We start from the raw sequence: 27,341 nt of genomic DNA, 5'->3' as shown, positions 1-27,341 counted from the left end.
ATGGCAGCGCAGCAGGCACGAGAGGCAGCCCCACACGAGGAGATTGGCGGAGTCAGATGATAGACCTGAGTCAACTCCCTGTGCTTACCGGAAGCAGCGTAGTACTGGTCAGGCACCGTGTTATGCGGTGAAGCGCACGGTGTCTCCAGTGCACGCTCATAGCCCAGAGCGCTATAGGCCAGCCCCCCGCAAGTGCCATGCGAGAGTAGGCATCCAGCCAGGGCAGATTGTGCCAGCCCAGCGTGTTTGGTCTCCGGTGCGCCGTTTCGGCCCACGGTATCCTGCACCGGCTCTGCGTACCATGGCGCTGGGATTATGCTGTTCGTCCTATGCCTGCGCTCCGCCCGTGCCGGGCGAATGTGGGCATTGAGCCTAATGGAGAGGTGCGAGTGGTAAGCACCAGATCTCCAGTGCTCCCCCACAGCCCGGTTCGACCTGTGCCTGCACTCTGGAGGGGCCGGGCTAAAGTGGGCATTCAGCCTGGAGGAGTGGTGCCAAGGCTGCGCACCAGAGCTCCAGTGCTCCCCCACAGCCCGGTTTATCCGGTGCCTCTTCTACGCACCAGGCCTCCTGTACGTCTCCCCTGGAGGGCCCTGTGGCAGCCCCACGCACCAGGCTGTCTCTACGTCTTCTCCTTCCAGAGTCTCCCTCCTGTCCGGAGCCGCCAGAGCTGCCCGGCAGTCCAGAGCTGTCCGTCAGTCCGGAGCCGCCAGAGCCGCCCGTCAGTCCGGAGCCGCCAGAGCCGCCCTCCTGTCCGGCGCCGCCAGAGTCTCCCGCCTATCCGGCGCTGCCAGAGTCGCCCTCCTATTCGGGGCCCGCTGCAAGGGTCCCCAGTCCAGGGCGGTGGCGAGGGTCGCCGCTCTAGAGGTGCCACCTAAGTGGGCCAAGACTAAGGTGGAGTGGGGTCCACGTCCCGCGCCAGGGCCGCCACCGCGGATAGATGCCCACCCAGACCCTCCCCTATGGGTTTAGGTTTTGCGGCCGGAGTATGCACCTTTGGGGGGGGGGGGGGGGGGGGGGGGGTAGTGTCACGCCCTGACCTTAGTTCCTTTTTCATGTCTCTATTTTGGTTTGGTCGGGGCGTGAGTTGGGGTGGGCATTCTATGTTGTTTTTCTGTGTTTTCTTTTCTATGCGTTTGGCCTGGTATGGTTCCCAATCAGAGGCAGCTGTCTATCGTTGTCTCTGATTGAGATCCATACTTAGGTAGCCTTTTGGGTAGTTGTTTCCTGTCTTGTGTTTTCACCTTTCAGGACTGTTTTGATTTTCATTTCTTACATTCACTTTTTTATTTTGTATTTTTGTGTTCTGTGTTAATAAATGATCATGGACACTTACCACGCTGCGTTTTGGTCCGATCCTTCCTACTTCTCATCCGATGAAGACGAAGATCGTTACAGTATGGACATCTTTATAGCTTAGTTTCTCATTTAGGTTAGGGCATAGGTACACAGTAGGCTATAAAACATGTGACTGTATATATTCTTTAAGAACAGTGTAGAAAAAAGGATTGCACAGATATACTTTACAGTAGGCATATACTTTACACTGGTAGACTAGAAAGAGGCGTTGCAGGCAATTCTCTGACAGCCGGTATAGTATGGAAGGGACCCTGCTTAAAACAACTGTCTTTACAAAACAGCCTTAAAGATTCTGGGTGAGACTCCACGTCGTTGCATCCAGCCTGCGAGGAGTCAGGTTCATGTACTGTAACCGGCACATGGAAACAGACAGCAACAAAAAGACAGCGTGATCCTGGCAGAACAAAGATGGCTGCTTGTCTGCCTTGCCTTGGAGGAGCTATCGTCTGTGTCAGGGAGAGCCTTTTAATGTTTTCGGAGATGCCACTCATCTCCTCGGCAACAGCCAGGTACACACACACTTTAAAAAGGTTTACATAAAATAGGTGTCAGAATCAAATGGCACTTTAAGACGAGAACGCGAGGAAGGGGGGAAACCTAGGTAACCTGATGGTTGGTTGCTGGAGGTATGAAACAAAATATCATGCAGCGGGCGCGTTTAGTCATCTTTTGTTGTGTTGCGGGTAGGAAACTTGTCAAGATCAGCATTTAATAGCTCTTCAGTGTCTCTTTTATGTGTGTTCACCTGGAGAGCTAGCCTAGAGGTTGGCTGGCACGTTGTGTTAGCTCTGTAGTTCAAATGTAATATTAGCGTGGGAGTGTTCGAGGGGGTGTCGGGGGCGTGTGTGTGGGCCTGTGCGTGCATGTTGATGCATGTAAATGAATGTGCTTCTAAATAGTTTTGAGGCGCGTGTATTTTCAAGGTTTGGCAGGAATGAGAATAACTGACTTCACACACAGATTTGTTCTTTTAGATTAGTGTTACAGTGATATGTATACATTTGCGGGCATGGTACAGTACTCTACAGTGCAATCAATGCAGAAATATTTGATTCATTCACATCACATACCTTTTAATACTCCATTCTGTTTAGTATTATTATATAATGCTTCCTGCTCTGTTCCCTAGTTCTGTATTGATTTGCTCTCCCATCTGTGATCTCACACACACACACACACACACACACACACACACACACACCCGAGAAGAGTTAGTTACCGTTTGATTATCATCTCCAATTAAACATCCTTCAACCCGTCAACCCATGTATATTCATACCCACCATCCAAACCACCAGCTTGCCCCGAACGCCAACCCCTCAGAGCAGGGTCTCCCTAAATCGATGCACCTCGCCGTCTACACAGACAATTTATCTGCCTCCTCACTTAACTCTTCGCCATGTTCCCCCTTACCCAGCAGGCAGTAGCGTCAGAGAGAGACATGGCAAGCGGAGAGAGAGAGAGAGAGAGGGGGAGAGAGAGAGAGAGAGAGACGTTAACCTGACCGCGAGTGTCTCTAACCGTTGCTTAATTAAACCCACAAGGCAGTAAGAAGCCCCCGGATAGGCCCCCTTAGCGCTACTCTGCCAGACGTCTGGCTGGGTGTGACAAGACCTTTAAAACTGAGGGCATTACATTAGTTATGCATATGCCGCTGTCTGGTCTGGTGTGGGTCTGCAATGTGTGTTTGTGTTACTCTGCGCCATGCTAGACAGTCAGGGAGGATGGAGGCCCCGGCCTAGCTAGCATGAAGGGTCTGGGTCGACGAAGCTGTGATAGGACACATGGACAATTAGGCACACCATACTGTGTGCTTGAAGGTATATTAGCAGGCTCTTAGAACTCTCAGTGTATAACTTCAGTATATTGTGTGTATATTTGTCTTAGTGGTCGGTGAGGATACAAAATGGACAACATAATATGATACTCCATAGGAATAACTATCCCAAAGTGTATAACAGCCACTTCTCATAAACTAGGAACCTTTGCTTTGTTTTTGTCTAGAAAACCCTGCTATACTGCTATACTGTATTAGTGTGGCCTCTCTGTCCCTGAATCCCTGCATCTGTCAATCTCCCCAGCTCTCCCTCTTTCTTTCTGCCTTCCTGTGCTATTGGACCCATCACATTGGTTATTCCCCTCTCAAAACAAAAATCAATATGCCTGTAAAGTGACCCATAAATTATGTGGTGGCTCCAGAAATGTTTGTTCAGAGCTGTCTTTGTGAAGGCGTCCGGCCTCTCTTCCCTCGCTCACCTCTCTGTTTGTACTGCTCTGAGTCTGACTGGGCCCGGCTCATTAGGGGATATTCTGGTGACGATGACGGATAACCTGTCTCTCTCTCTCTCTCTCTCTCTCTCTCTCTCTCTCTCTCTCTCCCTCCTTCTCTTTTTATTGCTTGTTGTCTCTCACTCTCTCTCTCACTCTTTCTGCATCTCTCGCTGTCAATCTCTCTCCCTCACACCATCTCTCTCTTTCTCTCTCCCTCCCTCCCTCCCTCGATGTCTCTCTCACTCTCTCTCTCTCTCTTACACTCTTTCTCTATTTCCCTCTTTCTTATTAATGCATAATAGCAGAGCTTGCCATTTTGATATTTCAACTGCAGGCCGTAATCTGTTTGTAATCGCCTTGCTAACTGGCCAGCAGGAGAAGAAGAGGAAGACAAAAAAGGGATCATTTGAGGAAAAAAAATGGTCGGAGGAATATCGAGAGGCCTTCTGCAGCTAATTCACAACCTCTCCCCTCCAACAGGAGAGAGAGAAAAAACACAGCCTGCTTGTCTGTCCATGAGAGGGAAACTTAATAAAGATTTTTTGTATTTTTTTGTATTTGGTAATGAAGGATCTTCAGGGATAGTGGGCCAGCCCACTTGGTGCTTTTGAAGTAGCTGTGATTTATGACACACGCCATACATCAAGTGCATAAGATAGCATTATGAGCATTGAAATGAAAAGGGTATTTGCAGCATTAGTTTCCTCTTCCTGCGAGGGACGTGATTAAATGATTAATGAAATGCCCCTTTGCATGCGCATTCTGAAACAGCAATTAGACACGGGCTGGAGAAACCCACCAGTCCAGCCTCTCCCCCTCCTTTTAATGCTATCTCATTCCTGATTCATAATGGAACATATCTGAGCATTAGACCTGAAATGGTTACAAAAGCATAAAACAGGAATGAAATTGGAATGGTTTTAAATGTGCCCGGCCATAATTGAAAGGTACTGGGCTATTGTGATTACAAATGTCCCATTCCATGCTTTGATTGGCATACTAAGGCAGGCTGGCGACTACGTTTGTATTGTTTAGCATTTTGCTGTTAAACAGTAAATAGGAAAAGACTATAAATATAATATATGGTGAAACGTGTGTGTGTGCATGTATGTGTGTGTGTATGTGTATGTGTGTGTGTGGTGTGCGTGTGTGTGTCAGAGAGAGCGATTTAAGCTCCCACTAATGCACTGGAGGCAGTGCTGTAAATGATCATTGAAGGGTCTGCAAGCTAACCTATAATTACAGGAAAGAATGTGGCAGCTCTGGCATTTCATAACCATGTCTTCTCAAAGCCCGCTTTGTGAGTTTGTCACCAATGATAATTCAGATAGAGGCTCATTACCGAACATCACAACACTTTAAAAAACCTTTTTCGCCTTTGTAGCGTGGTGCAGGGAATAAAGGTCTATTTTAATGGCGAGGTTCTTTTGTGTCCTGCAGACAAAATCCAATCAAGACGAACCGTCATCAACTGTTATGGCTGTCTGCTTTAAAAAAAAAATCTAATGAAGGAGATACAGTCTGCCGCTGAATAAATGCTGAATAAATGCTGAATAAATGCCCACTTTGGAAGGGGAGCATTTTTAAATGTTCTCAACGTTAAATTGCCTTTATTGTTTTCTGTAAATGAATTGGATACAAACCCATTGTGCCAGACCAGCATCTTTTATCCTCCATAGAGTAGTGCTCTGGGTAGTCACTGACTCCCATCCACACTACAGAGGGCCTATTGTCATATTGGAGATGCTTTCACTGTTTTATATCAGAACCACATGCACCAGTATTACATATCATTTCAGAATGATGTTGACAACAACAACATCATAATAATAATAATTTATGATAATACATCATTTAATAAATAATCATAATAAATAATCACATTTTTGCATTTTAATAATTTAAATTACAATGCCTGATTTTATGAATTTGTATGCATATAACATCATTAACGACTTCCCTCCCTCCCTCTCTCTCCCTCCCTGTCTCTCCCTCCCTCCCTCCCTCCCTCCCTCCCTCCCTCCCTCCCTCCCTCCCTCCCTCCCTCCCTCCCTCCCTCCCTCCCTCCCTCCCTCCCTCCCTCCCTCCCTCCCTCCCTCCCTCTCTCTCTCTCTCTCTCTCTCTCTCCCTCCCTGTCTCTCTCTCTCTCCCTGTCTCTCTCCCTGTCTCCAGGCACCTTAACAATGAGCATGCTCTAGACGACAGGAGCACGGCCCAGTGTCGAGTCCAGATGCAGGTGGTACAGCAGCTAGAGATACAGGCACGGCTCTTTTAGCATTATTACATTGCCATTGATTTCTAATTCATTTCTACGTGCCTGTTTGTGTGGCCGGCTAGGACAAAATGCAGCACACTAAGAGGTGGACACAAGCACACCTACCAGAAGCTTATATAGCGAGACCTAAACAAAGGAATCCTTGGGCCAGCACCAAACCCATTGTGACTGTTTTAATTGAATTAAGGATGTGCTTATTTTCTCTCCTTTCCAATTAATAACGGAGTGCATCTCTCCCCTTTCCCTGCATGTTAATTAAATGCACTTTGCACCTGACGAAATCTCCTGAAGAAGGGAACTATTTTTAGTAGGTGGAGCGTGACCTTATTAGCGTGTCACTCTGTCGAGATAATGAGTCCGGTGATTGAACGACATTATTACTCAGCATCCACGGCATTCCCACATTGCACTGGATTTACACCACGGCTGTCTATTTTCTGTACTGCATTTACACTGTGGTGCTGACAGTCAGGCCTGCTTTAGGCCCGGGGTAGCATGGACAAACAGACATGCTCTTCGAGTTCTAAGTTCCCACACACTCTCGCCCTCTCTCTCTCTCTCTCACACACACTAAGCTGGCTTGATGCTGATCTGAATGCTGCCCAAGCGTTCCACTATAAAGTTGTTTTCCACTCCCACAAAACATCTAGTTTTTATGTTGTTGGGGTTTTGGAGGGTCAGAACAACAAAAAAAAAGAATAATTATTATTTATATGTAAAAGAAAACTAAAAAGTATTGGGTGTTTTTTTTTTTTTTTTTTTTGCTGACACCCAAAGCCGCCGAACCTCGTGTTTACAGTGTGACCAATTACCAGTCGGCGTGTGCTCTTTTACGTCCTTCCTCGCCTCCTTTTTTCCCTTCACTCCATCCCTGAGAGCCGTCACTGGTAATGAGGCCCAGTTCAGTCTAGTCCAGTGTTGCTGGATGCTGCTGCCGCTGTCTTCGTGTTGTAGCTAGCGCAGGAGGAGTGTAGTTCAGTCTGTTCACACTGCCTGGTCCCTGTCACTCCCAGTGAGTTAGATTGATGATAGCAGATTGCAGGGCCACTAACTGGACCTCCAAGGGAACAGGGGGGAGCATGGAGGCGGGCCTCGCTGGCACTCTGTTTGAAGGACCCCTTCACCTCTTGGCAGCTGTTGGCTAGGGTCCATCTCTCTAACCATGTCCACAGGACTTTGAGGAGGCACTCAAGACCCTCTAATTTAGAGCCTGAGTAGCTTGTTGCTGTCAAAGCATCCGTGACCTAAATTCTGCTATTGACAAAAAGATGAAGCGCTATTTGTTTTCCCTGACCTCTTCGCACTAACTTCCCCTTGCCCGACACCACCACCACCAGCAGCAGAAATGTTTTGTCTCTCTCTTCTCTTCTCCTCTTCCTCTCCTCCGCTGGTTTGGTTTAAGTCTGTGTCTTCAAGGCAGACTTAGCTAGGAGCCCCAGCCTGGGCATATGCAGGATTCATTACAAGAGAGACAAGCTCGATAACAAGATGTATTACTGTTGCAGTCTGGGGAAAATCGCTCATTTCTAAAACTGTTTTATTTTCTCTCCCTCTCTCCGCTAACAGCTTTCTAAAGAACGTGAGCGTCTTCAGGCGATGATGGCCCACTTGCACATGCGGCCCTCGGAGCCCAAGCCATCTCCAAAACCTGTGAGTGCATATTGCTCTATATACAGTAAACAGGGTTTGGCTGAATGAGCCCCAGCAGATGAAATGAAACAGTTTAACCGTCAGCAGTTAAAATGGATGGAGGGATGATAGTGGGATGGAAAGGCAATACCAGGTTACACATCTCCCATCAGATACATCTCAGTCTATGACAGAGAGGACAATAGAGCCGGGCGTGTATTAAATCACAGGCTCGAGTCCTTTGCCAAAACGCTGGGCCATTTCATTGTGATAGATATAATGGTCAAAACAACCTGTTAGCACCACAGTCCAAAGCAGCACTTAAAGTCGAGTGAGAGAAATGAGAAGATGTTTCATTTGGACAACAAACATCTCAACTGATAGCTGTACTGGTAAAGATGATGAGCAATAAAATAGCCCAGTAATAAGTATGCAATAAAATGGGCTTATAATGGATATAAAACCCTACAAATTTGGGCAAAAATTGCCTAAAATCTATTTGACACTATTTCACTTTAATATATATTTGCTTTGAATATGGATACACTCACAATGCAAATATATTTAAATCATACACACAATTTTAAATATTGCATTTGCAAAAACAATGCATAATTTTTGTTAGTATTGTTGACCTAATTTTTAAAGCAGTTTTAAAAAATTGACAGTAGAAACATTGTTAGTATGTTGCTGCTGCTTAGTAAGTGCCTAATTTCAATGGGATAATATTCCTGCTCATCACCTCTCATCATATAAAGTAGAATCACAAGATAGAACAATTATCCTGCAAACCCGTCAGGAATCGTCTGCTTTCCTCCAATTTATTATTCAATCACTTTTTCCCCCCATTTTTTTTTATCTTCAAAACTCCAGCAGCTTGGTTACATCTAGTCTAATAAAGAATGTTCAGGACTGTAATAAAGAATGTTCAGGACTGTAATAAAGAATGTTCAGGACTGTAATAAAGAATGTTCAGGACTGTAATAAAGAATGTTCAGGACTGTAATAAAGAATGTTCAGGACTGTAATAAAGAATGTTCAGGACTGTAATAAAGAATGTTCAGGACTGTAATAAAGAATGTTCAGGACTGTAATCCAGGACTGCATATGAATGAATCATGTTAATGAAGTACTGCATTACATAAACCGCACATGAAAGAACTGCTAATTGCATTTGATGATGCGTAATTCATACAGAGATCCTTAAATGAACAAACTCTCTCTAGCTTCAGTTTTAAGGCTCCCCCCTTTGGAGAACTAGAGAGGAGCGTAGTTATACTGTAGATTTTGGCATGTGAAAATGACTACATGTGTATAATATATGTGAAAAAATGCATAGTTCCACCGCAATAGGAGATGGGTAATAGATATCATCATAGCATGGGTTTACAGCCCGAACATGGCTGGGGTTGAAACAGCCCACGTATTTGATAAATATTAATAGTGTGAATGTATTGCCGGCTGCTGAAATGAGTCTTGTTGGTTCATCACTGCAACCCTTAACAGCTATCAGTAGCCCAACACAAGGTGTTCCTCGCGCTGGGCGCACTGTCTATTATATGACCCCATTTACTCTCTGAATGGCACTTCATTAAATGTTACCTTTTGGCCATGCCATGGATGGATGAAAATCAAAGTTACCAAGGCTGCAGATCCCTGAATAATGAGGGTTTTTTTTCTCTCTCTCTCTCTCTCTCTCTCTCCCAGACCCAACCTTGAATATATATATTCAGATGAGCAGAGAGGTGGCAAAGTGCTCATCCCTGCCTCTCATTCACTCTTCCTCTCAGTTAGGGCTTTAATAAATTCCATTTTGCAAATACTAGGATTGTATGCCTGCAAACATGTTACGCTTGTTGCCGTACCTGGTGGGGGGAGCGGAGGGGGGGGGGAAAAAGAGGGAATCTTAACACTATAAATATACATGTGATTACGCACACACACACACACACACTTGATAGGATTTATTATGGAGTGCATTTTTGCTATGTTTGACAGCGTATCCAAACCCTTTGTGGGTCCCTGTGTTGAACATGTAACACATAATGACTGTTCACAGTGTTGCTGGGGCTGTGTGGTGTGTGTGTGCGTGTGTGTGCGTATGTGTGTGTGTGTGTCTGATGCTGTGAATGAATGGGGGATTAAGTAGGAACACACTTTAAAGACCTGGTTGGTTTGGTGCCTTGACCTGTTATGAATTATATGGAGATTTCTGTATTATACACATCCAACACACTCTTTTGTAAACTGTTGTAGGGGGGGGGGGGGGGGAAATGGCAATATACATTTTCCTTTTCAATTGTCATGCTAGTTTACTGGCTGTACTGTGTTCCACAGTGACAGTTGCTGTAGTCTAGTCTACCTTCCTCCCAAAAGTAGTAAAGCCTTTCTGTCTCAGACAATGATGGTTATGACTTGTCCATCATCATTATTATTCCGTAATTCAATTACTTAATTAGCACGTAAACATTTGAATTCATTAGCAATTTATATTTTTCACCTTTAAAAAAAAATCAGCTGATGTGCATGTTTTTGAAACTTAAACTCGTCAGTCTTAGATTCATTCCTCCTTCCACTGTGCGGTAGAGTAAACTTGTACTAAGGCCACAGCTAGCCTATGCAGTAACTCTGCAGTCCTATGGAAAGTTATTCTCTCTTCTGACTAGTTTGAGTTGATCTAATACATAACAATAAATGTCACTTAGCAGAGGCTTCTATCCAAAGTGACTTGCAGCCATATATTTTTTTTACGGGTGGTCCCGGGAATCAAACTCACCATCCTGCCGTCGCAAGCACCATGCTCTACCAACTGAGATACAGAAGTACTGATGTCAGTACAGGCCATACTGTTAACTAGCTGCCAGTCATCTCAGCCCAGACAGTCCCTCCCAGTATCAGCTCATTAGCTTTAAGTGGTGCTATAATGATCAGCTGAAAACCATAGATGCACCATAGTCTTTCCAATCTGATCTCATTGCATTTATCAACACACGCTGTCGCAAATTATTGTTGAGGCCTCTCGCTCTCTCTCTCTCTCTCTCTCTCTCTTACAACCCTGCTCCCCTTTCAAAGTGATCTCCGTACACTTTAATTCACAACGCTCACAAGCATTCCACTCGCCCCATTCGCAATTAAGCCAATTTGGTTTGAATATGTAATGATGTCATTTCCATTCCACCTAAATTAGCACAGAGACGCAAAGGTCAGGGTGGAACTTTCCACTCGGTTGGTTGGAACCCCTACAATCACATCACATGAGCCCAAGTAAAAAAAGGAAATACAAAAAGAGGGAGAAAAGCTATGTGGATTAGTGATGGGTTTCAGTTAGCGTTAGCGGCGAGGTAAAGTGACACTCTCTGGTCGGGTTTCAAAGAGGAAAGAAGCCGCGGCCACCAGGCGCATCGCTTTTGTTTTGTATCCAGGAAAGGTCAGGGTTGCCTGTGCTGTGGCCCGGCCAGCTGTAGCCATCTGTAGCCAGGTGGTGGAGGTGGCTGTCTCTGGCTCTCTCCCTACCACAGTTTAGTACACACTACATAGTGAGTTGTCTCTATGTGGGCTAGAGATGGTGGTTGGGATAACACGGAGGGCTGATCATGAGATCATCTTTTAACAGCGTGTTCGAATAAGAATTCTTATGATACAATTGTATCCTTTAATTTGTGGAGATTGGCTGCTTCCTCTAACGCAGCTTATTAGTGGAACCACAGCTGTAGAACTGTAGAGCGAATCCACTCTCATTTGTCAGAGAGCCCCTTCTGATGTAAAACCGTCTTTCTTTCTCCCTCCTGCCTCTACTTCCTTCTTCTCGCCCTCAATCATATTTCTCTCTTGTCTTTCTCTCCCTCGCTCCCTCTTTCCCATGTTCTCTCTTCCTCCCCCCCCTTTCTCTCTCTCCCTTCTTTCACTCCACCCTGTCTCACCCTCCTTCACTCCCTCTCCTTCCTTTCCTCGCTCCCTCACCCCTTTCCTCCTTACTCAGCTGAACTTGGTATCGAGCGTCACCATGTCGAAGAACCTGCTGTCGGTGTCCCCTCCGAACGTACCTCAGACCCCCACCACGCCCAGCGCCCCCGTGACACCCATGTCCCAGGTGCCCCAGGTGCCCTCCCTGCTCAGCGCCGCCAACGTCCCCAGCATGGGCGCCATGCGCAGACGTCACTCCGACAAGTACTCCATGCAACTGTCTTCAGGTAAGAACCTCTACACTAAGCCCAGTCACCTAGAGTTATGATCATTAATAAAGTTGGGTTCATTGAGTTTAATTGAATACTGTGTTGGACATTCAATGCATTGCTACTATTGGTTGTTGTTGTACAACGGCACCGTGTTTATTCCAATATGGAATGTTATATTTAAAAGCAAAAAAAAAGCCTCTGTATAATCAATCTATATGTAAATACACCAGAACTTTTTCTGAACGTAATTATTACAGGAATGTTAATTAAGTTCGAACGTAAGATGTTCTATGTATTAAGCTCTTTGCATCTGTCTTTGATGTTTATATTTACTCTCTGGTATTTAGTATCAAATATGCATGAATTATTCATGTTCATACAAAATATCTACATTGATCTAATTTCATATGGATGAATTAGTGTTTAAGATTTCTCATGAGAGAGATTAATAAAAATTATATTTTGTTAGACATGGAAAATGCTGATTTGATGTGTGCTGCCCTCCCCTCCCTCTTCTCTTCTCTTTCTCTCCCGCTTTTCATTTGATGAAACCCTGCACTAATTCCAATACCTTGAAGAATAAAATTTACCAATTATTTCAGGTGGTGACACAGTATTTATTTTTCCAGAGATTGCCCCAAACTATGAGTTTTATAAGAATGCCGATGTCAGACCGCCATTTACTTATGCAACCCTCATAAGGCAGGTGAGTGGGAGAAAAAATAAATTAACTTTGCCTGATTAGATGTAAATTAATTGCTGCTTGAATCGCAGGCAGCTCTGAGAGTGTGTGTCATGCCGCCTAGTTAGTAAACCATTATTTGATGTCGTCTCATTTCAGGGTATCATGGAGTCAGGCGACATGCAGTTAACGCTTAATGAAATCTACAGCTGGTTCACGCGCACATTTGCTTACTTCAGACGCAACGCAGCTACTTGGAAGGTACCTACCCTAAACCTACTCTTACAGCCTTAGAGTACACTACTTCCTCATTCAGAGACACCTCTTTGTGCCATACCTGCAGTAAGAAAAGCTTGGAGGAACATTTATTTACTTGACACCAACAGATTAGTATCCCACTCCCCTCTCTTTAACCTGACCTCTTGAATAGAGTGAATTTTTCCAACCTCTTTCTCTCAGATGACAAGTGAAAGAATAATTCTGCCTCTGATATCGTTTTCTAATTTGGTGCAGTGGGGAGGAGTGGGGCCTGGCACGCTAATTACAATACAGCCACTCAATCATCAGCACCTTTTGTTACCATGCACCGTATTACTTCTCCTCCTGTCCCTCCCCTCACTCTATATCTATCTCGCTCTCTTCTTTCTCTCTCCTCTCTCTCTTCCTCTCTCTCCCTCTCCATCCCTCCTCCCACACACACCCAGCCTCTCTTGCATATCATTGGTTAATTAGTCTGAAAGATGGCTGTTTGCCTAGGGAGGCTTGGGCTGTGGCAGGGGGTTTTGTGTTTAGTGTCTGGCCCGTGTGCTCCTATACACACACCATAGCTCATAGTGGCGGGCTGGTGGCCGCGTGTCCGACTGAGGGGTTATGGCCGTTCAGCCGGAACTAAAGGAGACCCAAAGTGAGAATTAGCCTGTCAGGGAGAGAACACACTTCATTTACCAGGACAAAAGGACTCATTTGTATCTCTGTCCTATACAACTATCATTGCCTGCCTCTCTAATACAGTTAAAAATGTCTTCTTGATGCATCTGTTTTTGGGGGAAGTGTGTGTGTGTGTTGCTGATAAGTATATTCCCTCCCTCTACCCCAACACTACACGTATCTGTGTTTTATTCTCACCCACCTTAAGCATAATTCGTTAGCCAGTAAGAGCCAGTGGCCATTGTGGATACTCAGGAGGAGGAGAGGATGGGGGGGGAATCAGGATATATCCACCTCTCATCAGCATGCAAAGCATATCAGAGAACTAGGTTTGGCAAAGTGAATTAATTTGGATTTGGGATGCAAATGATGTCGGCGTGTGATTACTGATCCACAAGGGTGTGCTGCAAAAGACTCCGGACTCTTCCGGATTGTCACACAGTCCTGTGTGTTTTTTTTAACTTGTTTAGTCAATTGTTTTATCACTAACTGGTCTCTCGCTCTCTGACACACACACACATTAGATTTTTTTGGTGGCCCGGTCATGATATAGAGAAGTGGGCACAATGGGCATTAGAAATATCTCAGTCCCTCTCTCTTTCACAATAACCTAGGTGATATATTTACATTTTGAGCTCCCACATTTCTTTTGTAAGGCGTTAGAGGGATGATCTGTGACGGGCTTGTCATTTGATTAACTGAGAAAACTTTTTTTTTTTTAAGAAAAAGAAATGAAAGGTGATTTAATATCTGAGCTTGGTCTCATCAGCTCTGAGACTGGAGGATCCAGCCTCCACTCTGCTCCTCACTCCCCAGCAGCTTATTAGATCTAACTGTAAAGCATGCATAATAAAACTGCTCATTTTCTCATTAATATTAAAATGATCATATTCAAAGCCATGGGCATTAAGATCAATCAAATCCTGGGATTTTCAGGTCAGATGCGAAGATCTGCTTCTGGGCTGTTTTTTTCCCCCTTTTCTTTAGAGAACCTCTTTTCTTAAAGGGAAAAAACTGTATACCTCGTTGGGAGAGTAATGCTTGTGAAAGCGGACGATATTAAAGCAAAGGTTATTATTTGTAGGCTTTCTGACGCATGTTTTAATATTGATTTATCTGGAATGTCGGGGAAGAATATTGTATTTCTTTTGTTGATTTTCTTTTTTGTATATATTTCATGTTTGCACATTCATGCAGTAATGCATGCATGTGTTAATGCATGCACATCTCAGGTCATTTTGATAGCAACACTTTGCTTTAAGGGTATGTGACAATATTACAACAAAAAGGTGTCCAGATCTGATCATTCGTTTGACTCCTATCTTAACAGCATGCACAGACTATTTCAATATAGTAGACATCCTCGTTAGCCTACCCCAAAACCACCTCACACCCACAAGTCGTACCTTCTCACACCAACCCCCCTCCTCCTCTTATCCCCCACACCTCATATTGTCACCGGGGTTAGTGGTTAGCCACCGGATGGGAAGGGCCTCAAATCTGTGATACTGTCATCATCTTGAGATACTGCCATTAAGACTAGAGCAGAGGGTTGAGGGCTGCTGCTGCTGCTGCTGCTGCTACTGACATCACCATTATCACCACAGCATTACCACTTCTGTCACCAAAAGCCATTCGCTATGCTGATTACCTCCTCTCAGCCTACTTACTCTGATTGATATGTACTGTGTGTGACTTGTAAGTGCATTCGTACTCGTACTCGCTTTTACTAATTAAATCAATGGTGCGTGAACGTTAAGAATTTCAACCCAAAAAAATCTATTTCCCTTCGCTTCTTTCCTTCCTTTCTTAGGTGGATAATAAAAAAAGAAATCAAATGGACTCTTTCCATAACCTTTCTCTCCTTGTTTCAATCTGTAGAACGCCGTTCGCCACAACCTCAGTCTGCACAAGTGCTTTGTGCGCGTGGAGAACGTGAAGGGGGCCGTGTGGACGGTGGATGAGATGGAGTACCAGAAACGCAGGTCTCAGAAGATAACAGGGTACGTTAGAGCAGAGCTGTCACTCTAACTCCCCACCTAGTCCTAGGGCCTGTACCGTATTACCACTAATAATCAGGCATTTTTAAATAGCCCTGTAATACAGGTCTCAGAAGATAACAGGGTACGTTAGAGCAGAGCTGTCACTCTAACTCCCCACCTAGTCCTAGGGCCTGTACCGTATTACCACTAATAATCAGGCATTTTTAAATAGCCCTGTAATACAGGTCTCAGAAGATAACAGGGTACGTTTAATGTCACAGCTATTAGGATAAATAGGTATTTTACAATGATGTTAGATACTTATTTGTTTATGTTGGAATATGCCATTTTGTAAAAATAAGAATGTTTATTTCAAACTGTTTTGTGTATTTGTGTTTCCTGGTGTAGAAGCCCGACGCTTGTGAAGAACCTTCCCTCCAGCCTGGGCTATGGAGCTGCTTTAAACGCCAGCTTACAGGTAAACACACAGTATTAACCTGCGATTGCTCTGTCAGATCCTGTGCGCTAGACAACATGTGACTGATTCCCCTCCATTGTATTGTGGGTACTATAGCCTACAGCTGTCTATGTGTGTGGTTTCTGTGTGGTTAAATGGAAGTAGTTCTTAAGACCTCAGCCGACTGTATTGTATGTTCATAGTCAGCAAGGGAGATGCAGGAGAAAGTGGCTAAAGTTGAGTGGAGGGTCTCACTCTCCTCCCTCTCTCCTCCCTCCTCTCTCCTCCCTCCTCTCTCTCCCTCCATCTCTTTCCTCCTCTTTCCTCTGGTTGAGATCAGTGAGAATGGAGGCCACCCTGTGGTTAGAGCAGGCACCAGCTCTTTCTCTCTCTCCAGCTTGAATACAGGCTCAGATTGATAGCAGCCGCAGCAAATGCAAAGGCATTTGCATGAATATTTATCCAAGCTGTCATAAATGATTTGGCTTCATACTGTCGGGCCAGCCAGCAAGGTGCTCATAGCCAAAACGTACAATTTTAATCGCAAATGTAACTTTAATGCGCAGGAGGCAAAAGTATCTTACTATGGAGGTAAAGTTTTTTTGTCTGTTTAATAGTCATCGAAAGCCAACATGGTGATATCAGTGAAATCCAAAATATTTCATTATGTGGAGTTATATTGAGTCGAATAAACCATCAGCGAAAACTGTTCAGTGATGGTTGCAAACGATCCAATCATTAGTCATTTACAGCCTATAGAAAGCATCCAGTAATTGTCTTAAAGGAAAACTCCACCCAAAAACTCTCTTTTGGTATTTGTTCATTAGTTCATTGTTGATATTGTCCCAAAAATGTTTTGCATGTCAGCAAGTCAAGTTTTCAAGATATACAACTTTCAAAATACAGCTCCCCATAGAGCTCCCCTGTTTAGCATGATAGCTTGTTAACAGTCTTTACTAGTATTATCTGTATTTTGAAAGTGATATATCTTAAAATTTGATTGCTGACATGCAAAACATTTTGGGACAATATCAACAATGGACTATTGAAACAAATTTTCCTCTAAGTGTGAGGTTTATCTCAATGATGGCCTATGATCTGAATACCCTTTTGTCTCTTAACTTCCATCACTTTCTCTCTCTCTCTCTCTCTCTCTCTCTCTCTCTCTCTCTCTCTCTCTCTCTCTCTCTTCCTTTTTCTCCCTTCGCTCACTCCCTCCCCCTCTCTCTATCAACCACACCCCTTTTCTCTCCCACTCTTTTCCTTCCTCTTCCCTTCGTCTCCCTCTCTCCCCTCTCTTCCTCCCTCCCTCTCTCCCAGGCGGCGCTGGCTGAGACCTCCCTGCCTCTGCTGGGGAACCCTGGTCTGATGAACAGCAGTTCGTCTGGCTTGATGGGAGGCAGTCCTCATGGTCTAATGGGCGGGAGCCCCCCTGGTATGCTGGGCGGTAGCCCCCATGGATTGATGGGTGGTAGCCCACATGGATTCATGGGCGGGAGCCCCCATGGGTTGATGGGTGGCAGCCCCCCAGGAATGATGGGTAGCAGCCCCCCCAGCCTGCTCCAGTCCGACTTGAATGGATCGCTGGATCACCTGGACACCAACGGCCATAGCAGCCCTGGAGGATACTCCCCACAGGCACACATGTAAGTAGCACTCAGTGGCTTCTCGTTGGTGGGGATGCACGCACACACACACATTAACGCATGCACACACACACCTACCTCAGTGTGTTCACTGTAACACAGAGAGAGAGTTGGTGACAGACCTCCCCCTCTGTTCCATGTACCAGATGATACAGTGGCAACAGGGGATCCCCACTCTCCCCATAGCTGTCTTTTGTTAGCATCGTAGTTTGTTAAAAGTCTTTACTAGATTATAACATAGTGGGAGGTTTTTGGGGACTCATTTGATTTTAGTGCTAAATTAACAGAGTATTTTGGCGGTTCAAAGAAATCTTCATTTCAACACCACATTATGCCACACCTGAGGTGAGCTTTACATACATGGCTGTCAGTTGTAACAGTTATAACCTATAAAAAGACGATGATTACACATTCGGTTTGAATTACTCCAATGTCTGCATTGTAGGGGTTTAGAAGTCATATTTTATTCAAGACCGTCCATATTAATATTTAGCAGCTAACTGTATCATTAATTACTTAAAAATCTTTGCCTTCTCTATCTTTTTTAATGGAGCCCAGAGAGAGAACGAGGGCCATTAAAAATGTATGTCATGTGGATTTCAGGAATGTGTATGTTACAAATGTGCTCTCCCTCTAACCAGTGATGTCACACGTGTCACTGTAGTCCATATTTACCTAGCCAAAGATAGGAAATGGAACACCAAGGGCGTTGTATGTGAAGCTACTACTTCCTCCATCTCCCACACACTTCCACCCCCCCCCCCCCATTTGAAATCAATGATGCAAGCCCAGCCACAGTAGCTAACTTGCTAGCCATCTCTGGAGTAGCACCGGGATTAAGCCAGTTCCGTATCGAAGAAGGGGACTGACTGTTCTGAGAGGAACTGGCCTAACCCATACATTAATTTGTTTGGATGTGTTTATTCCTTTCGGAAATGGGCCAGATTGGGGGGGGGGTTAAGTGGGGCATATCTGCAGTGCCAGACAGAATCCCTGTGTATCCACTCCCCCAGGCTGTTTAACTTTTAATAACGGACAGAACAGGAGACTCTCTCTCTCCGACGGCCTAGCCTCAGTGTGAGGGGGTGCTGTGGAGGCTGCCTCCACTACCGCTCTCCGCCTTTACACGGCCACAACATCCTCAAAATGGAAGAAATGTGTTTTTATGAGTGGGTTCTCTGGGATGCACTTAATAATGAAGGGAGAGTAACACTAACTAAAGAGTACATGGCGTACCAGCCGGTCCTCAGGAGAGAGCAGGGAAACTTCACAAACCAAGTGAATCGAACAATTAGACAAACCTTTTTCCCCCACTTCTGGAGGTTAATGCTATCAGCCAAACAGCGACTCAGATAGCTCCAGGCATGTTACCATTTATGTGTGTGTGTGTCCCCTCAAGGGTATGCTTAAGAGGAAGAAAGGACTAAAAAAGACAGGAACTAGATGTGCTAGCTAGAATTACAGTACAGTTGGATGCTGCTTAAGGACTTCAGTAAAAACAGTTTCACTTAGAATAAAAGAGATTTAGATTTTCAAAAATGTACGCATATTGACCACAGTATCACATTGTAAAATTTGTGAAAAAATGTACCCACAATCCTTTGTTTTTTTTATGCTGCATTGTTATGTAAGGCCATTAAGTTGTTGTATGTACTTTATATCACTCCACACTCCTTGATAACCGTAAATGATCCATGTTCAGATGCTATCATGTGTGTCACTCTGTCCTCTGATCGTCCCCCGCCCCTCGTTAACATACGACACATAGCTAATGATGTTATTTGCATCCCTGCCATGCCTCATGCAGAGCGTGATTACCAGTGATCATAATCTGCCAGTGATGGTGATGAGTCTCTGTCCAAGATGCACTTATGAACCACACACACACACACACAACACACACACATGAACTTCACGCACACACACATAGCTGGTATTTATCAGACACAGAGCCTAGGCATTTAGTCCAGACTTCATAATGCCAGCTAGCCATTAACGAATAAATGACTCATCCAATGGTTCTCTAATACAGTGTAAAGCCACAACGAGGACTAATCATTTTTCTCCTTTCTTTTTTTCATTCTCCAACCACACAAGCATGTTAGTGGTTTATAATGAATACAAATGAAAGCTATGAGCTATGCCTGTGATGATGAGGAGAAAGGGTTGTGCTGCTGGGTGTCTAATGGCTGTATCACATCCGGCCGTGATTGGGAGTCCCATAGCGCGGCGCACAATTGGCCCAGCGTCGTCCGGGCTTGGCCAGGGTAGGCCGTCATTGTAAATAAGAATTTGTTCTTAATTGACTTGCCTAGTTAAATAAAGCTTACATTTAAAAAAATATATATTTAAAAAATGGCTGTGCTACTGACCACCATCTGGTCCTGCCTCATTTGTCTCCCGTTAAGATGAATATCGTCAATGTAGCATGTTTGTTGTAACATGTTAAATACAAATTATTTATTACAAAGCTTGAGGGAGATCACCAAGGATTTCAATATACTTCAGAAAGTATTCACACCCCTTGACTTTTTCCACATTTTGTTGTGTTACCAGGTGGGATTAAAATGGATTTCATTGTCATTTCTTGTCAACGATCTACACAAAATACTCTGTAATGTCAAAGTGGAAGAAGATTTTGCCTGTGCTTAGTTCTATTCCGTTTCTTTTTATCCTAAAACACTCCCTAGTCCTTGCCGATGACAAGCATACCCATAACATGATGCATCCACCGCCATGCTTGAATATGAAGAGCGGTACTCAGTGATGTGTTGTGTTGGATTTGCCCCAAACATAACGCTTTGTATTCAGGACATAAAGTTAATTCCTTTGCCACATTTTTTTTCAGTTTTACTTTAGTGCTTTATTGCAAACAGGATGCATGTTTTGGAATATTGTTATTCTGTACAGGCTTTCTTCTTTTCTTTCAGTCATTTAGGTTAGTATTGTGGAGTAATTCAAAAGTTGTTGATCCATCCTCAGTTTTCTCATGTCACAGGCATTAAACTCTGTAACTGTTTTAAAGTCACCATTGGCCTCATGGTGAAATCCCTGAGCGGTTTCGTTCCTCTCCGACAACTAAGTTAGGAAGGACGCCTGTATCTTTGTAATGACTGGGTGTAGTTACACCATCCAAAGTTGAATGAATAAATTCACCATGTTCAAAGGGACATTCAATGTCTGCTTTTTTTATACCCATCTACCAATAGGTGGCCATCTTTACGAGGCATTGGAAAACCTCCCTGGTCTTTGTGGTTGAATCTGTGTTTGAAATTCACTGCTCGACTGAGGGACCTTACAGATAATTGAATATGTGGGGTACAAAGATGAACTAGTCATTCAAAAAGCATGTTAAACACTATTACTGCACACAGAGTGAGTCCATGCAACTTATTATGTGACTTGTTAAAAACATTTTTACTCCTGAACTTATTTTGGCTTACCATAAGAAAGGTGTTGACTCAAGACATTTCAGCTTTTTATTTTTATTTTTTTTAAATTGTTATTCTAAAAACATTATTCCACTTTGAAATGATGGGGTGTTGTATGTAGGCCAATTTTAAATTCAGGCTGTAACACAGCAAAATGTGGAAAAAGTTAAGGGGTGTGAATACTTTCTGATGGCACTGTATGTTTTTTTTTTGTAAAAACATGAATTGGGAGAGATATCAAATACTTAATATCAAAACATATGTCTATTGATTAGAGTGGTAGCTCTGAATATGAATATTGTTCATTGTTTTTTATTTACGACAACAAATTAAATTCAATAAATGTGTTACCAGATAACTAGAAAGAGTGTATAGAAATTAATCCCAGATAATCGTTTCATCCCCCTCTTCTCACCTGGAGGGGAGAGTTCTGTTTATTCTGGTTTCTCCTCTTGAGTGTGTGGGTTGAGAAGGAAACAGAAATATTCATCACACCGCCTAGCATCCTGGAAAGGCAAAGCATCTCCTTCTAGCTACCACATCTGAATATGAATTTATTTTGCTATAAATATTAAAGTAATCTGTACCTTTTAAAATTATTTTCAAATTCAAAGTTCCTCCTGCCATTGATGAAGGCAACCCAGGAGATGGCTGCCAGACACATTCTAATACTTGATAAGGATTTTTCTTGCTCTCTCTCTCTCTCTCTCTCTCTCTCTCTCTCTCTCTCTCTCTCTCTCTATTTCTCCTCTCTCTCTCTCTCTCTCTCTCTCTCTCTCTCTCTCTCTCTCTCTCTCTCTCTCTCTCTCTCTCACTCACTCTCTCTCTCTCCCCCCTCTTAGTCCACAGGGATTCCCTGATGCATCTGACGTGTCAAAAATAATTAGGTTTTGTCAGATTTATCATCGCGCCACAAACCCTTTCCCTGAGTAGGGCCCCGGATCATGTTAAGCCTTGTTTGTGTGTGACAGCATTATTATTCTTGTTAGTAGCCCAGCACTTCCGCCCATCCTCTCTCTGTTGTACTGGAGGGGAAACGTCCCCATTTCCCCACTCGGTCCGGTGTTTCAGTGTTTTCACACTGCCTTTATTGACAGTGGCTAAAGATATTCATTCATTTAGAGTTAAAAACATGTATCATGTATGTCCGACTGAACTGCCGGGCTGAAGCTGATTAATGGCGGAGACTAGCTGCAGGTTTTTCCCTCTGGAGGAGCGACACGCACGCCCCTGCATATTAACGACGCATTGCACTTTCTATTAACCAGATAAAAAAAAGCTTGACTCCCCTTGCTCCAGGGGACTAGAGGGGATGATAAATTCTCCATTATTTAGTATGCAGTGTGTTTTATATATATATATTTTAAGTCAACCAGGTGTCATCAGTAAACTCTTGATGGCCAACCATGTCTGGGTATAAGCCATTTTCAAATTTTTGTCATAAAAATGTTGATGCAATTGCTTACAGTGGAAGTGATGTTTCATGTTGAACTATCGTTTCACAAATACCATGGTTGTTGTTACACGGTGTTCAGCAATGTAATGCCAGCTTTGATATGTTTATGATAATTCAGGCTGATTTCAATTATTGCATTCAAAATGTTTTATGTTTTCTCTGAAAAAGACATACTGTAGGTTTATTATGTGGAATATCTTTGGGGGACCCGGGTACGATCCCGGGCTGTATCACCACCGGCCGCGATCGAGAGTCCCATAGGTCGGCGCGCAATTAACCCAGCGTCGTCCGGGTTAGGGGAGGGTTAGGCCGTCATTGTAAATAAGAATTTGTTCTTACCTGACTTGCCTAGTTAAATAAAGGTTAAATAAAATACAAATAAATATTGAAGATACATTCTGTAGAAGAGGGAGGCTTATTTGAGTGATTTATTAGTCGTTTTCTTCTGGTTCCTTCCCCTGTTAATTGTGCTGAGGGGCTTCTCCCTCACAATCTTTCTAATTACCTTTAACAAATAGCAGCATGATAAAATATGTGACCAGGGTGAAGAGTTGATACCCTAGAGCCTTGTACGCAAACAACTCAGATATTCATAAGAGGATCTCTTTGACTTCACTGCCACTGTAGACCCCTGTCTGCAGCTCACTGATGACCAACCACCGGACAGGCAGAGAGACAGGTTTAGTTCATAGCTGTGTGCTCAAACACCTTGGTAGTGCATGGGTGAAATCCAGGCTTGTGGCACTCATTTTAATTTGAACCCAGCCTAACTTCTCACTTCAATCATAGTTTTTGTGTTTAATTGTATGGGAGTTCACACATTCACCACTGTATAGCAGTGGCTTCTATCTGGGTGGACTATGGGACTAAGGCACGTTGGTAGAACTGTATCACTGTATCAATTTCCTACTCGGTTATCATATGTCTTTATGTATAAAATTATTTACAACATATTTCATAAATTCCTTTCCAGGCCAGCGATCCACGTCAAGGAGGAGCCGTTGAACATGGACGACGATGACTGTCCGATGTCACTGGTGACGACAGCCAACCACAGCCCAGAGCTAGACGACGACCGGGAGCTGGAGGAGGGAAACCTATCAGATGACCTGGAGTGACTACTGGAGTCCCTCCCACTACTACAGGCCCCTCCCTCCACCTCCGTCACACTGTCCTCCTACCTGTTTCCTCACAGGCTGTCCTCCTAGAACCTGCTAGAACCAGAACCACTCCTCACCCAGAACCAAACAGAACCAACAGAACAGACCACAGCTGACTCTCCTCCCTCCCGACCCGCGGACTGGAGTATTTATTGAGCATGCATCCGGAAGACGAGGCCCAAAGGAACTCTTTGTTGCAGCCCTATGGGATCCCTGACTGAACATGACAGGCATGAGATGTCTGGTTTTTAAAACGACTTTCAGACCTGTTTCATTAAGATGGCTTGGCCACTACATACACACCGACACACACAGAGGCTCATGGACGGAAAACGACAAAAACACGAGTCTGGGAACCCGTTCTGTAGAAAGCTAACGGCCTCATATACTGCCAAAAAAAAGATGTTTAATTTTGTGAATATCAAAAAACCCTCACAGTAGTTGTTGATGTTAGAAACAATTGCTGGTTCAATTCAAACGTTGTTGCTCTGTCCATCATTTGCACAGGAGTAGTATCAGAAATTAGTGTCACTGCCTGTATGTTGCAAAAATTCTAAAAAACGGTTGTTGTTTTTTTCTTCTTTTTGCGTTCTACTTTTTGTATTCTGATTTCTGGCACCACCGACTGTAAATGCCATTTCCTATTTCCCAACAGTAACAGAAGCACGGTATCAAGACTGTTGCAGCTGTCAAAAAAGTAGGCTTCCAGTCTGAACCTGTTTGTGATGAAAAGTAATTAACGTGACATTAAGTTTGAATAACTTAACTGTTTGTGTAAGCACCAACCAATACGGGAAAAAATGCATTTCTGCATATTCTTCTGCTGTTCTCTTTTACCTCCTTGTTCTAAAGCTTTGTCTACCTGCAAACAGTCACAGGCAACAGCTAGAAACCAAAGCCAACACTATCAATGGCCAATAGCTTAGACAGAAGCCACCAGACTCTTTGGTCAGCCTTCTGTGACTTTAACTAGTATAAAGAGAAGCTTTCCGCGAACTACCTTCTAAATAACCTCTGGGATCGTTTCATTTAGCCCTGTACAAAGATGATTCAAGAAAAAAAAATACAAGATTTTGATGTGTAATTTGATAACTTGTAGTGTCCACTTGGAGTTTAGGGCGAGAGAGGAGAGGAGATGTGACATGTGACTACAGGCGATGTGATAGGGACTGGTAGAGAGCAGCTCTACTGTAAAAGTGGATCATGACCAAAATGAACATTTGTGTGTTCAATGGAAGTGCAGAAAATTGTGTTGTTGTGAAAGATTGTTTTTTTGATTTTTGATTTCTTTTGTTTTTGTCTTTCCGTCACCCATCATGTCATAGTTTTCTCTAATCTAGTGAATATGTCATGTTTAGTGGGACTGTCAAATATGTCATGTCTTATTTCCACGCGGTTTCTTTAGAGCCGCGTTTAAAACCGAAACTGGAAACATAGTAACCAAACATTTAAAATATCTAGTAAAGCCAAATAAGTCATAATTTCAAGTTGATATGAAATGATGTGGCTTGGTTATCACATAAAAGCAAATAATATAGCCATTGTAGAAGAGGGATATCAAAGGTGAAAAGAAACATTTTCTAGGTGATATTTGCTTTATTCTATAGTTTAAATGCTTCATTGTCTAATCCATAGCTTCTTAACTATATAGATACAGTCAGTGTGGTAGCACAGGAGAAGCTATCTTTAACTGCACTGCATTCTGTATAGGGTAGGCAACTTGTATATCACATTTGGGATTCTAGTGGCAGGAACAGAAGTTAGTGATTGTCAAAAAATATATTTCATTTCTCTCAGCTAAATGTCATCTAGAAAAGTGGATGTTGTTGCTTTAATGGTCATTTCCGTTTTCAGTCAAACCAAAGTTACACAAAATTCTGCCTCTGGTTATGGGATAGACACTCTAGAAATGACACACACAAACCCTTTCAAAGGCACACACACACGCACACGCACACACACACACGCGCGCGCAGTCCTGTGTGTTTGGTCTGCCAGCTTTCCTGGTCCTTGTTATGGTAACCTTCAGATGCAGAAAAACAGATACTGTCAAATAACTGACTGAGTTGTATTGTATTTTAACTATCAGTGTGTGTCTGCTTTGTGCGTATGTATGGAAACATACTGTGCATATATGTTGTTTTCAAGTGTTGTGCCAAGCCCAAAAAGTTGGCTTCTAGAGCTTAGCGCACTACTACGTACATAACCAAACACACATGCATAACCCAAACACACGTTACACACACAGTCATGCCAGTTCCACTTCAAGAGGGTGCTGGGCCCAGGAACAAAGGCTTCTCCCTTATGTACTTTGACGGAGTCAGCAAAAAATGACTTGGAAGACGACGTTCATAATAATCTTATCACACCAAATATAAAGGACACGGCGTCTTTCAACAACAACAAAAAAAGGATTCTCCCACTTAACCCCAAAAACGAAGGCTTTCTATAAAAAAATGTAAAAAAGGTTCTACCTCTGCACAACCAATTCTGAACAATTAAATGGCAGATTGCACGTTGAGTTATTAGAGAGCCACAAGAGCTGTTACACTTTACTCAAATGGACACGGCTCGACGGACAGTTTACATTCCCGACGTCAGACACGGAAGAAGATTAGTAATTGTCATAGGTTGTCCTCAAACATTTGTAGAATGATAATGTAAAAATACCTTTAAGGGAATATTGTGTTTTAAAATGCATGTCTAAAATAATTTGGTGGACTGGAAAACAATCATTAACAAATAAAAGATACTGTAAGACATACAAATGATCAGGAGGATGACCTAAATGTAAGTACAATGCATAAGAATGCGTACCTCAACTATACTGTTTGGGAAGGAAAAACTGTCAGCCACAGAATGCATATTACCTGTAGATTTTGCATGGGTTTTGTAAAAATAAAAATGTCTGAAATAGTTGCTTGCACATAATACCAGAAAGATCCCAGAACTGCAATCTGCTCCTCCACTAGATTTTAGGATTGTCTGGATTTTCTGGGATGATTTTGTCTGTATTTTGATAACTGTGCATACTATGTAAAAATGTTGGTGGACCCATAAAATTTACCAGACTTTTTTCTAAGCGAAGAAAAAGAAAAAAAAAATTGGTGTTTCTTTTCTGAATTTCATGATTATTTTTTTTTACTGTTCTCTCATTGCTCGCTAAGAATAGCAAACCTGCTTCTTCTGCATCTGCTTTGCGTAGCTGTAAGGCTTAACCTAATGTGTGTATTTATTGCTTGTACCTCTGTGCATACTTTATGAAGCATTATGTCTGGCAGTTGAGTCATGTATACTTTCTACTACTATCATTCTCTAATAATTGGGAATATGATCCCCCTATGTATACAGTAAATTGGGACTGTAGCAAACACATATGTTTATGTAATTAGTGAATACCTTTTATGTTTTTTTGTTTTTGTTGTACTCCTTTATGATCGAGGTGAACTCATTTTTGATACCTTCATTACCGTGTACTGTGTCCATGCGTTAAAGATTCTCTGACACTAGAAGGTCATGGTTGAGAATTGTAACAGTCGTTATTATTTTCTGTATTCATGGCTTTTCACTGCTGACTAAAATAAAGGACCAAAACTAGGATTTGAAAAGCAACTGTCTACCTCCAACTTCAGGGAGTTCTTACTTTTTTTGTACACATATACATTTTATATTCTACAAAGGCGCAACCATGAAAGATCGAGCTGGCATTACTCTTTTAACGTTTCAGGACTGTGCTACTTCTGAGAATGACAAGGGGGGAAAAAAACAATTCCATTTTAATGTGTGTGTTGCAAGGCTTTGTTCCAGATTCTAGCACCGAGAGTCTAGTTTAGAGGACTGGGACATGTGGATCCATAGGCAGAGCCCTCTGGAGCCAACCCCCTGGACCAG

The 27,341-nt window shown here is 43.2% G+C and overlaps 1 protein-coding gene across 1 annotated transcript in view; it reads left to right on the top strand.

Moving 5' to 3' along the window:
• Window positions 1-27,043, top strand: part of LOC139378727 (forkhead box protein P2-like) — a 105,144-nt gene extending 78,101 nt beyond the window's left edge. Inside the window, exons 10-18 of the mRNA XM_071121170.1 lie at window positions 5,803-5,890; window positions 7,472-7,555; window positions 11,514-11,724; window positions 12,339-12,415; window positions 12,551-12,652; window positions 15,200-15,321; window positions 15,709-15,778; window positions 17,078-17,403; window positions 23,264-27,043. Coding sequence (XP_070977271.1) covers window positions 5,803-5,890; window positions 7,472-7,555; window positions 11,514-11,724; window positions 12,339-12,415; window positions 12,551-12,652; window positions 15,200-15,321; window positions 15,709-15,778; window positions 17,078-17,403; window positions 23,264-23,408 — 1,225 coding nt within the window. The 3' untranslated portion in view covers window positions 23,409-27,043. The remainder of the gene's footprint in view (window positions 1-5,802; window positions 5,891-7,471; window positions 7,556-11,513; window positions 11,725-12,338; window positions 12,416-12,550; window positions 12,653-15,199; window positions 15,322-15,708; window positions 15,779-17,077; window positions 17,404-23,263) is intronic.
• Window positions 27,044-27,341: the final 298 nt, after the last annotated feature.

Source organism: Oncorhynchus clarkii, chromosome 21, assembly GCF_045791955.1.
Source record: "Oncorhynchus clarkii lewisi isolate Uvic-CL-2024 chromosome 21, UVic_Ocla_1.0, whole genome shotgun sequence".
Classification (NCBI taxonomy): Eukaryota; Metazoa; Chordata; class Actinopteri; order Salmoniformes; family Salmonidae; genus Oncorhynchus; species Oncorhynchus clarkii.
The sequence above is the reverse complement of the archived record's forward strand: the minus strand, read 5'-3'. Positions and strand labels throughout refer to the sequence as shown.